Source organism: Haplochromis burtoni, unplaced genomic scaffold, assembly GCF_018398535.1.
Source record: "Haplochromis burtoni strain Fernald_Lab_line unplaced genomic scaffold, NCSU_Asbu1 Contig_104, whole genome shotgun sequence".
Classification (NCBI taxonomy): Eukaryota; Metazoa; Chordata; class Actinopteri; order Cichliformes; family Cichlidae; genus Haplochromis; species Haplochromis burtoni.
In genome coordinates this window covers 163,989-178,475 of record NW_024582465.1, presented here as the reverse complement: position 1 = coordinate 178,475, position 14,487 = coordinate 163,989, and the positions used below count along the sequence as shown (strand labels likewise).

Genomic DNA, 14,487 nt, shown 5'->3' with positions numbered 1-14,487 from the left:
AATGGGGACAGTCCGTGCCAGCTGCATTCTCACTAGTTTGTGCTTATTTTATTATAGCAGATAGCAGGTGGTGCTTGTAAGGAGGTAAGACATACCTGTGAATTCCTCAGAGCAGACAAGTTGGTTACCAAAGGAGGAGGGGGGGTTATATCACATATGGAAAGATTGCATCAGCCCAAGCCTTTCAAACAAACAAAAAAAAACTACTTGCCATAAAGTGAAATGTCTTGGCCAGCTAAATATACAGCAAAAACGCAAAAGTTAAGATTGGTTAATAATGTTGGGGGGGGAAAATGAATTAACTCATTAAGCAATAAGCTGTTAAAACAGGCTAGCATGGGCTGATTTTTTTTTTCTTGTAATCATTAGTGAATGTGCGGTTAGAACTACTAGCTAAAATTTGTAGATAAGTAGGTAATAATCAATAAATAGTTAACTTAAAGTATTCTTGTTTTTATTGTACTTATATAGATATGTATATATTAGATGTACTGTAAATACCATGTATTTTTGTACCACTATTTTTGCACCATGACACAAAGACAAATTCCTCATGTGGGTAGAAACTTCGAAATAAACATAATTCTGAGCTAAATATGATACATTTACCTAATGAGGGACAATAAATTATATTTCTGTAAGCTGAAAATTTGTATTTTATGCATTTAAACAGGGAAATTCATTGAAAAACTAAAAATTCTGCATATAAATATATATGCGATTTTAGGTATTTAGTGTAAGAATCACTTTAACTTAAATGAAAATGGTAACAGGTAATGATGGGCTGTTTAAGTCCATATGACAGCCCTGAACTTAAAAGTTGATCGCTTGGTCGTACAGATCCTCTGCTCAATGTCTATGAAAGCCAGATGGTGCAGAATATGTAGGAAAATGGCTAAAGCTACTCTTAATTGTTGGCTTTAAGGGATAATTGTCCAAGCTAGACCGTCTACTGTATTAAGACAGAGCTGCTCAGGTATTAGGATCACTACACTATCACCTTTTCACTGAGGTAGGGGCAGGCAACACATTACCAAGACAGACACTGTGTCTACAAGGCAGCCATTAGGCTCAACAATAGATCCCTGCTGGGCACTCAGCAGGGGGAGCTTGTTAAATGTGTTGACCTATTCTCCCAAATTAGTCTTGAACTATTATTGCTCAGTTAGTCCCCATCTTACTGACTGTACTCGTCTACCCAAGCTCTGGAACCAGTCTCTGCTCATCAGATTGTAAAAGTTGACTAAGCTGTTGCTCAGTGGAGGGCTTGCAACCATGGAGGGCTCAATGGTGCATTGTCCTCACAGCAGACAGCGTTGACACGCACAAATGTGGTCAGTCAGAAAGCACTTTACTTTGTCATCTCTGATCACCAGCCACAGGAGGCTGGTTAGGATAGAGACTTCTTGTTTGTAAGAGAAAGTCTTAGTGGCATCAGCCTCAGATACAGATCTAAACCTAGAGACAGACGACATCAAAACAAACATGACGATGCTGTAATGGAGTTCTGTTGTATTGACAAATGAGTGTCTTTATCTATGGTTGACAAATAAAGATGAGACCTTTGGTCTGTTGAATGGGTTTTTGGGATGCACTTTAGGCATAATTCTCACTGACGGTGAATGCTATACATTGCTGTGTTATTAAATTATTTATTGTTATTATTTTGTAAAAAAAAACAAAACTTAAAAAGAGTATTCTTTGACATATTTTCTCAGGATATTTTTCCCACCTCAAATGTACATAGGAAATTTATGGACATGTTACTAGAGAAAGAAGAATTAAAATGGTCTAAATTCTCTAAACTGATCTGGAATATGTCATTATGTCACTGTATTGGTTAATGAAACAGGAATTTTCTCAGCTTCTATTCCATGAAATGGATAAATTAAAGAGTTTACATCTGGATCTGAGGTTGGGTTATTGGTAGATCAAAGCCAGGTGTGCCAGAGGAGACACTGGTTTGCTAATGAGAACTGGAGGCTCTTCAGATGAGTCTCCAATTAGGAAGCAGGAACACATGAAAGAGGCTTGCCGTATAAGGGAGACAGCCTGACTGTCTACAAAACCTCATTTATTTATTTTTAAATAGAACTTTCAGAGATGCAAAACTACTTCATACACAAACTGCATTCCAAAAACGCTGGGATGCTGTGTAAACAGAATGCAATGATTGTTATATATTAGAAACCCATATTTTATTAATGTTAGAACACAGAAATATTGTGGAACAGTTCCTTAACATAAATTTGTTAAGGACTGGTGAATATCTAATGAATCGTCTAAATAAAATTGTTTGAAAATTACGCAAATCTGGAGAAATCTCTGTACGCAAGGCTGAAAATCATTGGACCCCCATGATCTTCAGGTGCTTAAAAACAGGCATTCTTGATGGAAATCACTGAATGGGCTCAAGAACACTTCCAGAAATCATTGTCCGTATACCCTGTTTGCTGTGTCATCCACAAATACTGGTTAAAGTTTAGTCTTGCAAAAAAGCGGCCCTGTGTGGACATAATCCAAAAATGTCAGGCCAAAGGTCATTTAAAATGGACCGAAGCGAACTGGAAAAATGTTCCACGGTTAGATGAATAGAAATTTGAAATTATTTTTGCAAAACATAGACTCCACATTCTCTACACTAAAGAGGAGACAGACCATCCAACTTATCACCACTCAGTTCAAAAGCCTGCACAAGTGAAAGCACATCATTAATACTTAAATGCACATACAACCTTGAAAACAGCATCCTGACAACACAATTTTCACTGTTTAGCAAGACTATCCTAAACCTGTAACTGCAGCTATTACAACGTGGCTTTGTATAGTTGACGAGTCTGTGCACTGAAATGGCCTAAATGCCATCCAGACCTTACACCAACTAAAACCAGTCGGAGCATCATAAAATGAAAAATAGGAAAAGAAGACCCGGGACTGCTGAGCAGCTGAGATTTTATAACAAGCAAAAATGGGACAACACTCCCAAAAATCCAGCAGCTGCTCTCCTCAGATCTCAGACATTTACACACTATTGTTTAAAAAAACAGTAATGCTACACAGTCGTAAACATGACCCTGTCACAACTTTTTTGTGTGTGTGTGAAATGTTGCTGCCATCAAATTCAAAATGACCTTTTTTCCCCTGAATACTGAAACTTTCCTTTTTTCTTTCTCATGAACATTTTTGTGCCCTGTAGACCTATAAAAGCGAATGCAGGAGACCGTGTGACTTAACTGAGTGGTGAAAGTTGGGGCTGGGATTCCCCAGTTTTTCCCCCTCCCCGCCCCCCTATTCCACACACCATCTGCTTACTGCCACCCCCCCTGTCGTCTGCGGTCATCACAAAACAAGTCGTTATCTCCAAAGACACGTCTCTGCATCTTTGATTGGTGGTTGATAACAGACCTACAGACTCATGGGGCTGGCTGACCTTGCTGTATATATATCATGCCATTTCAGCAGAGACTGGCAACAAGAAAGCTGGTTTAAAGCTCTCCCTGTTTATCCTTGTGTCCTCTCCTGGTTTGGCTTTCTGATCCTGACATTATGGCTGTTTTCTTCACTGTGGCTCTTATGACTATGGCTTGTCCTTTACTGGCATTTGACATGGGTCAGTCTACTCGTTGTGTTGCCATTCCCCACAAGATGCATGTCTGCAAAGATGTTGGATACTCAGAGATGCGTTTGCCAAACTTTTTGGGCCACAGTAGCCTGGAAAGCGAGGTGGTGCCACATTCAGAGGATTGGAGGCCGCTGTTGCAGACAGGCTGCCACCCTCAAGCACAAGCCTTCCTCTGCTCCCTCATTGCCCCTGTTTGTCTTGACACGTAAGTAGATTTTCTGTGTTGAGCTTTGCTTTCTTTTTATTCTTTCCTTTAATAATCATGACAGTTGTAATCTTGTTTGTTCACTGTGTAACATCTTGTTGCTATTTGTTCAGTTTCATCCAGCCCTGCCGTAGTCTGTGTGTGGCAGTGAGGGAAAGCTGTGCCCCAGTGCTTGCCTGCCAAGGACACTCATGGCCTGATGTTCTTGACTGTGACCGTTTCCCTGCTGAGGAAGACATGTGTCTTTCTCACCATGGAAAACCTGGCATCTTTTCTAAAGGTAAAGACTACATGTTCATTATTAAGGATTATAATGTTTAATTCCACTGGAATAATAGAAAACCAGTTCCACTACTCTTTCAGGTTGTTTTATGATTACTACAGTTATTTTAAATAATGTTTGATTTTTATCGCAGGGTTGCCTAAATCTGCCTGTCAAAACTGTCCTTATGTGGAAGAGGCTCCTGAATCAAAAACAATCTTGGATTCTTTCTGCAGCCATGATTTTGGTACGTTCAAAAAATCTCTCAAAAAGCTGCGGTATAGTCACATCTGTTTGTTTTTGTCACAACTTCCGATTTTCCTAGTGTTTATTATTATTCATTTTTTCCTTTACAGCTGTTACTGCCAAACTCCACCGTCTTCGCCTACCCACAGGAGAGCCAGAATTTGAAATTGAGGGGCGGGTCGAGTTTATCCGTCAGGGTCCTCTGTTGCCTTATGACACCCAGCATCTGCTCCAGCAGTGGCTCCTTATCAACGTTAGATGTGCCCGTGCCCTTGTGCGTCCTGGGAGGTCACAGCTTTATGTGCTGACTGGTTCTGTGCAGCATGATGGGACCCTTTCTCTGACTCGTGTCTTCCCTTGGCACAGAAAAGATGCAAACATTGCAGTGGCATTTCGAAAATGGAAGCACCACAGATGTTGAAGGGACATGGACCAAAACTGGAGCTTGAAATCTGTGTTTTGAGGCACAGATGGAGCTCAGTGGCACTGGGTTTTAAGAAGCATTTGTAAAAGAGGGTAATTGTTATGAGAACAGACTCTGACTCAAGCAATTTGCTCATCTGAGCAGGTCGCCGTCTCATTTCATCTTTGTTAGTGCTTTTGTTAGCACACTGAATTAAGGCGCACTGAAACCTGTACATAGTATTATACATATAAATTTATAGTAGATTATATTTTCTGTTAAAAGCTGTATTTATGATGTTCCGTGTGTTGTTTGGAATAAATGACAATAAAATAGTCGTCCTATGAAACCACATATTTGTGAGGTTTCTTTCCCTCATGCTTATGCTCAAAAGCCTTGCTTTAGCCTAGTATGTTTATCTCTTTATTACAACAGTTATTTAGTTATTGCTCTTACAAGAGAGAACTAATAAAAATCAGAAATAAAAACCACTTAACACTTATGTCACCACAAGGTGGCACACTAATGCCACTTGTTCTGAAACATTGCATAATACAATGTAAAACTAACACCTAGCATGCAGTAATGGTTACAAATTGGATTGCCTATAAATTGTTCTGCATAAGATGCCAAACTGTTTTAAATGTCTTGATCACTATGTTCACAGCGTGAGGCCCATTCTGTGTAATGCTAACGAGAAGATCAATCACTCCCTTTACATTTGAATAGTCTTGTTTTCACAGCTCGGCCAAACAGACATAGTTCATGAACAATGGATGTGTTTGGTACTTTTGAAAAATCTCCTTTTGGGTTTTATGTTGTCTTGGAGTTTAAAATAAATGCTAAATATTTGACTGTTTTGGTGAAAGCCAATTCAGCCTCGGGAATAGCTGTGAAGTAAAATCATCAGCATTCCATATAATACACAATGTGTCACATGTCTGATGTGATGAAGGTTACTTTGATAATGGTCATTTATTTAAACTCATTTATGTGAACTGAAAATGAATAGGAGACAAGCGCAACAAATTAAAATCTTTTATTTATCCCCAATAATAATGTTCTTTATTTGAAATGTCTGAGTAAGTCTAGTGTCTGTAATACTTTTTCCCGTGTGGGTACATTGGCTAAGTTGCTAAATAAGCAAATTGTATGACGTGAAAATATCATTTTTATCCACTACAAACAAATTTGTGTTTGTGGAATTTAAGAATGGTGTTTTTTTTCTTTCTTTCTAATTGTTCATGCCTGAATTTTCAATGCGTGGCAACGCGCTGGTCCCGATGGACAGGCGGGATTCCATGTTCCCTTCCATTCAGATCTCTCTATTTCATAGAGTCACACAACAGTCTTCAAGAATGCATGGCATCTCACAGACCTGCATGCTACATTTGTGGGGTTTTTTCATGCTTAACAATGATCATCAATCACCACACATTAGCCTTTATCTGTCATTCATTTATCATCATCAACCACCCTCATTTGAGTTGCCATTAAAACAAAACTATAATTGTGTAGTTTGTTTCCCCGTGTTCACAGAACAAAAATATTATTTCTTTCTTAACCAACAGAAAGTTCCACACATGGTAACCAAACACCACGTGACCAAGAGAATACTCAAAGACTGAAAGTGAGTTCATGATGTTGTTAATGATAAAGACATATGGTTAAGATAAGTAATGTCACTCAATCATAGTAGCAAGACATTTTTTTGGTATGGTGACTGGAGTGATGTTTTAAAGCAACAAGTTATTTAAGCTTTTCTTTCACATGCAACAACAACAACTGACAGGGTTGATTCTGACGTTATCTGTGGGTCTGGAATGAGCTCCTGTCACAACTACTGGAGCATGTAACGGGATCACAATCAGGATCAACTAGTACAGCTTCAACAAGGGTCTAGGGCTCACTGATACAGTGCATTTTAATGATTCACACTGCAGTTGAAAATGTTTCACTTTGTGTTCACTGCAAATCTCAGACGATTTTTTATGTTTGCAGGAATGAAGTATAAAATATAATTATGGCAAATTATGGAATATATATTTTGCGTCTTCTTAATACTCAAAAGTTCACTTTTAGTCCATATATAAATCCATCATCACAATGCATTCTTTGAAAGAATTTGTTTTTTCCCTGTTATTCTTTTCAGCACATATTCGAAACATGGGTTACATTTCTGCATAGAGTTTAGTTGTTCTTCAGACTTTTTCCGGCTATAAACAAGGAGGATTCGACCATCATAACCTGCTGCTTCTGCAGAGACTCCAATAAAGTCAAAAATCATCTTTGCAGCCTGAAATGCACTCAGCTGGACTGTGATCACGATAGCGTGTGATCTATATACAATTCTGTTTTAAACAACAATTCATTATGGTTTTTGATACCTTCATTGTAATTATGCTCTTCCATTAACAAGATTATATTTAAGAGCAATGAATAATATATAGTAGGGTGATCACTAAGCACAAACAATGTCTAAAACAGGAGTTATTGAAATGCTTTATTTACAGTTGGACAAAAATATTTACAAAGTGAAACATGAGTTCCAATGGACTTGGATTACAAACAAACCATAAGTGTAGAGCTTATGAAAATGTGAAATATAAAACAGCCTAATATGGAAGTGCAGTAAATGAAGTGAATCATTCCGGCCTTTAATGGACTCCAATTACAGTCTCTCCTGGAAATACTTGTCAGAAATACTTGCCATGAAACTGCTTACTGAAGCCAGTGCACTGCAATGTGATTGACCAAGCAGCTGAACCAAATTGCATTTATGCCAAGAAACGTGCCATACACAGACAATGTTTCATCCATATATTTTTAGAACCATCAGAGTATTGTAGTCTTTTTATTTTGTAGATGTAAAGTTTGCCCCCTCCATACATTATGACCTCTCATGTGTCTTTGGCACTCTTTTGCTTTGATGATCTCTCTGTTTTTGCATTAGTGTAATTCTGTGGTTCTTCTTCCTGACCAAGACCGCGGGCCATGAGCTCATCCATTGGGGAACGAATGTTATGAACCTCCTTCTCTTTACAGTTTCGCCACTTCATGCGCCGGTTCTGGAACCAAATCTTTACCTAAAGCAGTGCGACAGTGTAAAGGTTTTAGATCAGTTTGTGAAGTCCTTCATTATAATTATGTTAGCTTCTCATTTTAAGTTGTAAATGCAGTTTAGAGATCTTGGTCACTGTGTGGAATTTAGGTTTGATCTTTAAGGTGAGCTGTTACAGCTGTCACTTTCCCCTGCACCCTTTTGTAAGGCAGGATCACATATTCGAAACATGAGCTCATTTGAATTCGATTACCTGTGATTCCTTAAGGCTGAGATTAGCTGCCAGTTTGTTCCTGTCTGTCTTGCTAATGTACTTCTGTCTTCGAAAGGTCCTCTCCAGCTCCTTCCTTTGTTCTTCAGAGAACACAGCTCTCCTAAGGATCCCTCTACGTGAGTTTGGACTTGCATTAGCAGACCACATCTGAATGTTTGCTCCCTCTGAAAGTGAATTAGAGGAACAATAACATGTCAGTTTATTGACATCAGTTTCAAGTACTAGACATATTCAATGGGCTATTTATTAGAGCAATAAAAATCAATGGTGGGTGGTTCATCTCTGCAAGGTAGGTTGTAACACATACTGTATCAGTTTAAACAAAAAGTGTAGATTCATGAAAAAACATCTTGGAGAAGGTAAGTAGCAGACAGTGGAACACCAAGGTAGTGTCTTATAAACGGAAACAGGTTATTCAAGCTTTGGATAAAATCGGATCTTCTCCACATTTATAATATATCCACTTACTGTTTCACATTTCCTACTTTTTCAAACCCAGTTGTCTTTGTCACACTTACTTTATCGCACATTCTTGAATCCTCTTTCTATTTGTCCAATTTAACAAACTGAGGGTGACTAAATGAGAATAGAAAACCATTTCAACCTGGAAAAAGGAGATTTGGTGACCTGAGAGGGCCAATACCACGCTGCTTCACTCACAGGTGCACACACAACAAAAGTCAAGTGAAACAATTTATCTGATCTATTCAACATTGCCTTTTTAATCTGTACGACAAATCTGCACATAGACCACCTCTAGAGAGCACAAAACTGGTTTGGACATGCTTTTCACTTCTCTATTGGCATTCAATAGCTTTTACTTAAATAGCTGATTACCAGGTCATTCCTGGGCAACGTGTGTCTACTCTAGTGGGCCAACTATAGAGCCATATGGGACACCAACAATAGAGCTGTTCAATGGAAATGCCATTACTCGATGGTTCAGTGGCCCAACACTAAATCTTTTCTCTTGCAAGTTTGAAGCCAGTTTGTATGTGAAGATGAGCTCAAATAAGTCTATAAAAGTCACTTTCATTGAATGCTTTATGTCCTAGTCAAGAGGTCTTCAATGGGCAGGAATGAGAGTTGAAGGACAGGAGAAAGACGGGGGGTCGGCGAACCAAGCTCTGTAGCCACACAATGGGTGGGGGATGTTACTTGTCCAGCCCTCTTCTACTGAAAAATGGGAGACTTTTTTGTGCTTAGTGGAGTTCATTGCTGGAGTGAAAAATTGCAGCGAGGTCGCGTGTGGATGGTGGAGTGAAAGTGGCAATTGGTCACGGCTAGAGTTGGCATTGTTTCGTTGCCGGGCACTGTGGGAAAGTGTCAACCTACTAAGGGGACCCCAGGGACTTGTGGGATGACGGCTTTCTGATTTGTGCTATTTTGCACGACTCTTGACAGGCATCACAGGGTGCAGAAACTAATAACTTCCAATTAATGAGGGAAAATGACCAAATATCAGAACTGCCTGACTTATTTCAGTCTTTTAAATGATGATGAAGAATTAGTACTCTTCACAAATTCTAAATTAGATACTTTGAACCATGCTTTAAAAAATGTAAATTTTCCTTCAGTGGAAGCAGTAATAGCTTTTGTAACTGTTGCCTCATTTTATTCACCTTGAAAGTTTTATTTCAAACTCTTTGTGTTGCCACCCAAACTTGTTAATGTGCTGAGGGAGTAAAGCTTTGAAACATTTGGCCTTACTCAGCAGTAAGAATCACCCACACCTGGTAATTATTATCTTAATATAGCAGAAGACAAGATGTTTATTAGTGCTGCATATTTGCACTATTAAATGTGTATTTGCATGTACAAAAAAAGGTGCGTGTCTGTGTAGGGGGGCCTTTGGGACTCTTAAAAGCCTTGCAGCCCACCCCTCTTTCCCTTTCCTAAACAACCGTGAATGCTTATGAATAGAGCTGTGCAGAACTGAACGGAGAATTAGCTCTTTGGCATTGCATCGGTAATTAGCTGTGGAGAGCATGGGAGACCCTGCTGCTAATGCTTAGAGAGTAGCTGAGGCATTGCTGATGAGGCATAAAACACTCACTGGAGAAGACAGGAGGGGGGCTGGACCCACCGCAGCATGCCAACAGATACTGCGGGCTCGGCAGGAAAACACTGCTCAGCACATCTGCAAACACAGGGACAGTCAGATAGGGTAATGCGATTGCCAGGTGTGATATCTGTGATCCCCAAAAGCACTTACCTGAATCACTAAGCTCATATTTCTGAAGGCCTACAAAACTGAGTCTCAGATTGTATTTAAACATTAACGGTTTTAAAATAAACTGGCATTTGTGCGAATTATGATTTAACATTTTCAACGATTTTTAGAAGTCAGATTTTGTAGAAACTAAGTAAATAGTAAAATTGATGCATTTACTTACATCTTTGCTTACCAGTTGTATGTTGACTAAGCTGTTATCAGTCACTAGTTTTCTGTCTTTTAACTGACATTTATTTGCAAATCTGCATAGAATTTAGAGACTGTTCTGTTAAATATTTAGACTACATGTAATGACATTTTTTAGCATTTACAAATTGATGTTAAAAAACTATTACTTTTTTTTTTTTTACAAAATGTTGTTATTACTCAGAAATAAGTGATTATTATTTCTTTCATGCAAGGGTATAAATCTGTTAATTATCTGTTCATTTTTTCATGTCTTGGACTCACACATGACACTATTAGCAAAGATGGATATACTTACCTACTTTCATGTTTTATAAAACCTCTAAGCAGCATCAAAAGTAGCAGTATTACATTATTAATTGAACAATGTTTTTCCTCTACATATCTGGGTTTGATAGATGGTGCAAGAATGGGGGGGGGAATTAGTGTGATTTGAATGTAAAGTCGTAGCTTTACATTCATAAAAAAAAAACTACATTACATTACAATCAAATTAAAACATACAAGGAAAAACAGTTTACATTTTGTTTAAAGGTTCACTTGCATAAAATCAATCTCTTTACCAGAACGTGGCAGATGTGGCCCTCCTAAGTCTTTCACTGGCCGAAGACTTTGGGTCCGACTTTCCAAGGCTCCGTCCTCAGGGCCCCAGGTTCTCCTTGGGCATTCACACACTGCTCGTCTCAGGTGTCCACTCGTTGTCCATTTTGAAGCGGCTGAAGGTGTCTGAGACTGCAGCAGATTGTCGATAAGAAAACTCTTTCCTGAGCTCCCATATCCCGGTACAGCAGGAGGACAGCCAGCCATATTCTTCCTGGTACAGCTCTGAACTGAGACCATCCTGATCACACAGTGACCTGAACACTAGAGTTTCCTCTTCAGCAGTCACAGCCCAGTGACACTAAATTCTCCTTTAATCCCTTTTTGAGTGACTAGGCCAACTTCATTAAACTCTGAAAAAACAACCACAAAAAAACCCCCAAAAAAACCCAAAAGTTGTCTGCTCTTCCTCCTTCGGGCCTGCACTATGCTACAGGACTGTGTCACGATTGGCCGAGGGGCTCTAATGTGCTTCTCAATTCAGATAAGGCTGGGGCCTTTCTGGAGTGGCAGAAGGTGGGTCTGGCTCATTCATTATGTCAACTAGCCTATTAAATGATCGACACCAGAGACAATGAAGTGCTGGCCAAAGTTTAGCATGCACCAAACACTCTTCTGCAGTAGTAAATAGTTCTCTCTTTTCTCCAGCCTCCTTCGGAGCTCTATTGTGCACCATGCAAGCACCTCCGTCGTTCATTTGTGCTCTGTAAGAGTTTTTTTCATTGCTGAATGTTTAAAAAGAACATCTTGCGTTTTTCTGGAATATCAGTTGGCAAATTAATCCGATTGTAATGTTTTTGCCTCACTTATAAGCAAATTTCAGTAGGGTCATAAAAAGAAAGTGTCCAGTTGTTTTTCTAAATCACTTGCACAAGACACCTTGCACTGTTTACAAGATAACTGGGCTTATTTAAGCATGCATGCTTAATTGTTTTAGTTAAAATAAACCTTTTGAGTGAAATTTACAATTTTTCATCGTATTTTTCTCCCCTCTGGTTGCAACTGATATTAGTTGCAATTTAGGGTATTTTTTTCTGTAACATATTATATGAAATAAACAGTGCAATGAGCAACATTTGTTTATATTAGAAGACAAACCCTCAGAACTATGACTTGTTCAGTTTTGGTAATTGTTGCAGAACTCTATTTGTCAGCTTTAAAAATTTTACATGTACAAATGATTTTACAGAGATCCATAAAGCTCCTCAGGCAGAAAAATCAAGCACTTAAATATTCAGTTTTCACTATATGGATTGAATGTGTTGCATATTAGTGTGTTGCAGCTTCGAGATATAGGTGGCCACCCAAATACACACGTGTGTTAGTGTTTTGGCATAAACACATCCAATAAGAGGCTTGTGTAACCTTTCACACTGCAGCTAATGATCCTCAACATTGTCATAGAAAGTCCAACAAGAGGGGCGACAGACCCGTAGTTTAGGCACAGTAAACAGGCATATCCACACTCATCTGGGAGCGTGTTTGTGTGTTTGTGGGGCCGACTGGGAGCGCCAGGCTGCGCGTGTAGATGCCTCATGCTGAGCATGGAAATTGGCCCAGACAGCTCAGGCTATTGTGTGATGGCCAGGGAGCCAAAGGTTGCTTGTAATCAAATTTGAGGTTTTATTCCTCAGGCTGGTGGAGAACGCATAGTGCTCTGTCACATGATGAGTGTTAGCGCGTCTGCGTGCACTTTCCACTGTTGTTAAGCGAGTTCATGTTAACATGCTTCACATAGACCAGTGGCTGTGATAGCCCCCTGAAGCTTTTTGTTTGCCAGAGAGTCATTTGTTTACATGACAGAGAGAAAGCAGGAGGGAAGCCTTGTTTAGTGCTATTTTTAACTGTTTTTGTTTCTTAAATAGCTTATTGTGTATCAAGGCATGTTTTATGTGATAACACTGAGGACTTTCACCGAGTCACGTTCTCTGTTCTTAAATTAGCATTTGAGCAAAAAATGTCAGTGTAGTAAGTTTAAAAGAGGTCAGAAACATGATGACACTCGTCAAAGCATTATGCGTGTCTATTAACTTCGTATATTTCTCTGTGTTCAGTGACTTTTTTTTTTAGGTAGAACAAATCTCATCCAACTTTGTGCACATTTTAGAAGGCATCAGTAAGCACGTATCATTATTAAAATTCACCACTGTGTAATTAGCCAGATTCCAATAGAGCTCTCCAGGAGAGGGAGGTATAATTAGGCTTTTCTTGACGGGTAGGTCTTAGAAACACCCTGAAGCAAGTTCATGTGAATTTATTTGATGCCCATCTCTTTTTAGAACTGGAAAAAACAGGGCTCCCTTCATTCAGATTCCTCACAATGGGTCTGTTGAAAACTAGCACTCTGCAGACCGACTGAGATCCCTTTTCTCTCTTTTTTAACCCCACTAAAGCTCTTAAAAAGATACTGGCCCATTGCACACGCAATTGATATTCCACCACTCGAACTTAATATCGTGAATGGAGGGCCAGGTTCTATGAATCAGGAGGACAATGCGCTTAGTTTAGCAGCAAACTGGCACTTTGTGTGCAGTGTCTATGCCCCAGAACAGGAAGTTTCTAATGTGAGCCTCTCAATTGTGTGCCTATAGAGTTCTAATGAGCTTCTGTATGCTGAGTGAATGGCTGCGGGCCATTCACCATGAGGGCCCAATGAGCCAGCTCACTGCACATGTTCACAATAGGATCCTGGGGGAATGGGAGTGGCTGTGTGGAGCAACTGCTCTGCATGGACAGTCTATAAAGGCTTCAACATACCTAAGACCACATTTTCATTAAGAGTATGGCACATTAAGCTGATTGCAATGAAAAGCTTTTGTTTTTATCTCCACTTTAAAGCTTTGCATGTACGACACATGAGTCTCTATTATCAAAAGAGAGCGCTGAAAAAAAAGTAATGAGAGTGAATAAATGTGTTAAATGAAATAAAGTGCCACTATGGTGTCTTATTGTGTACCTTTCACAAAACAACGTCATGCCTGTCGGATCATATTTGTGGAGCTGTGCGGCACTTAGGCATGAGAAAAACACATAATTTTCAGAATAAAAGGCTGTCAAAGCTGTGATCGAACTTTTCTGAGTTTTCAACGTGTACATATTGCTAATAAAAGGGCAACAATGCAGCCACATTAATATAGATTTAAAATTATTTTTTCCCTTTACCATCTGAGGTTAGATATGAAATATCTATATATAATTTAATGTAAGATATTTTGACTCATAGAATCTGTAATATTCAAATATAGTGTGCAAAAATGTTTTATTAAGCAGTCAGTTTCTACAGAAAATAATAGGGCCCTTAATACAGGGTGACTCTGCTCACAGAGATCTGGTAGTACATAGTTTGTCTTGCTCATTTTTGTCATTTATCTTGATTTATGTCTCATCCCTGA

At 39.1% G+C, this 14,487-nt stretch overlaps 2 protein-coding genes across 2 annotated transcripts; one reads left to right on the top strand and one right to left on the bottom strand.

Annotated features, from left to right (window-relative positions):
• Nucleotides 1-678: 678 nt before the first annotated feature.
• On the top strand, nucleotides 679-5,086 carry szl (sizzled). Its single transcript, XM_005927785.3, has 4 exons — nucleotides 679-3,827; nucleotides 3,941-4,107; nucleotides 4,244-4,336; nucleotides 4,446-5,086. Exons 1-4 carry the CDS (start codon nucleotides 3,547-3,549, stop codon nucleotides 4,754-4,756), a joined length of 852 nt encoding a protein of 283 aa, XP_005927847.1. The 5' UTR covers nucleotides 679-3,546; the 3' UTR covers nucleotides 4,757-5,086.
• Nucleotides 5,087-7,231: 2,145 nt separating this feature from the next.
• dbx2 (developing brain homeobox 2) lies at nucleotides 7,232-11,583 on the bottom strand. The gene is made up of 4 exons (XM_005927784.3): nucleotides 11,059-11,583; nucleotides 10,130-10,213; nucleotides 8,053-8,237; nucleotides 7,232-7,824 (listed from the first exon to the last, which is right to left on the bottom strand). The coding sequence occupies exons 1-4, from the start codon at nucleotides 11,333-11,335 to the stop codon at nucleotides 7,639-7,641; spliced, it is 732 nt and encodes a 243-aa protein (XP_005927846.1). The 5' UTR covers nucleotides 11,336-11,583; the 3' UTR covers nucleotides 7,232-7,638.
• Between the last annotated feature and the right edge of the window lie 2,904 nt (nucleotides 11,584-14,487).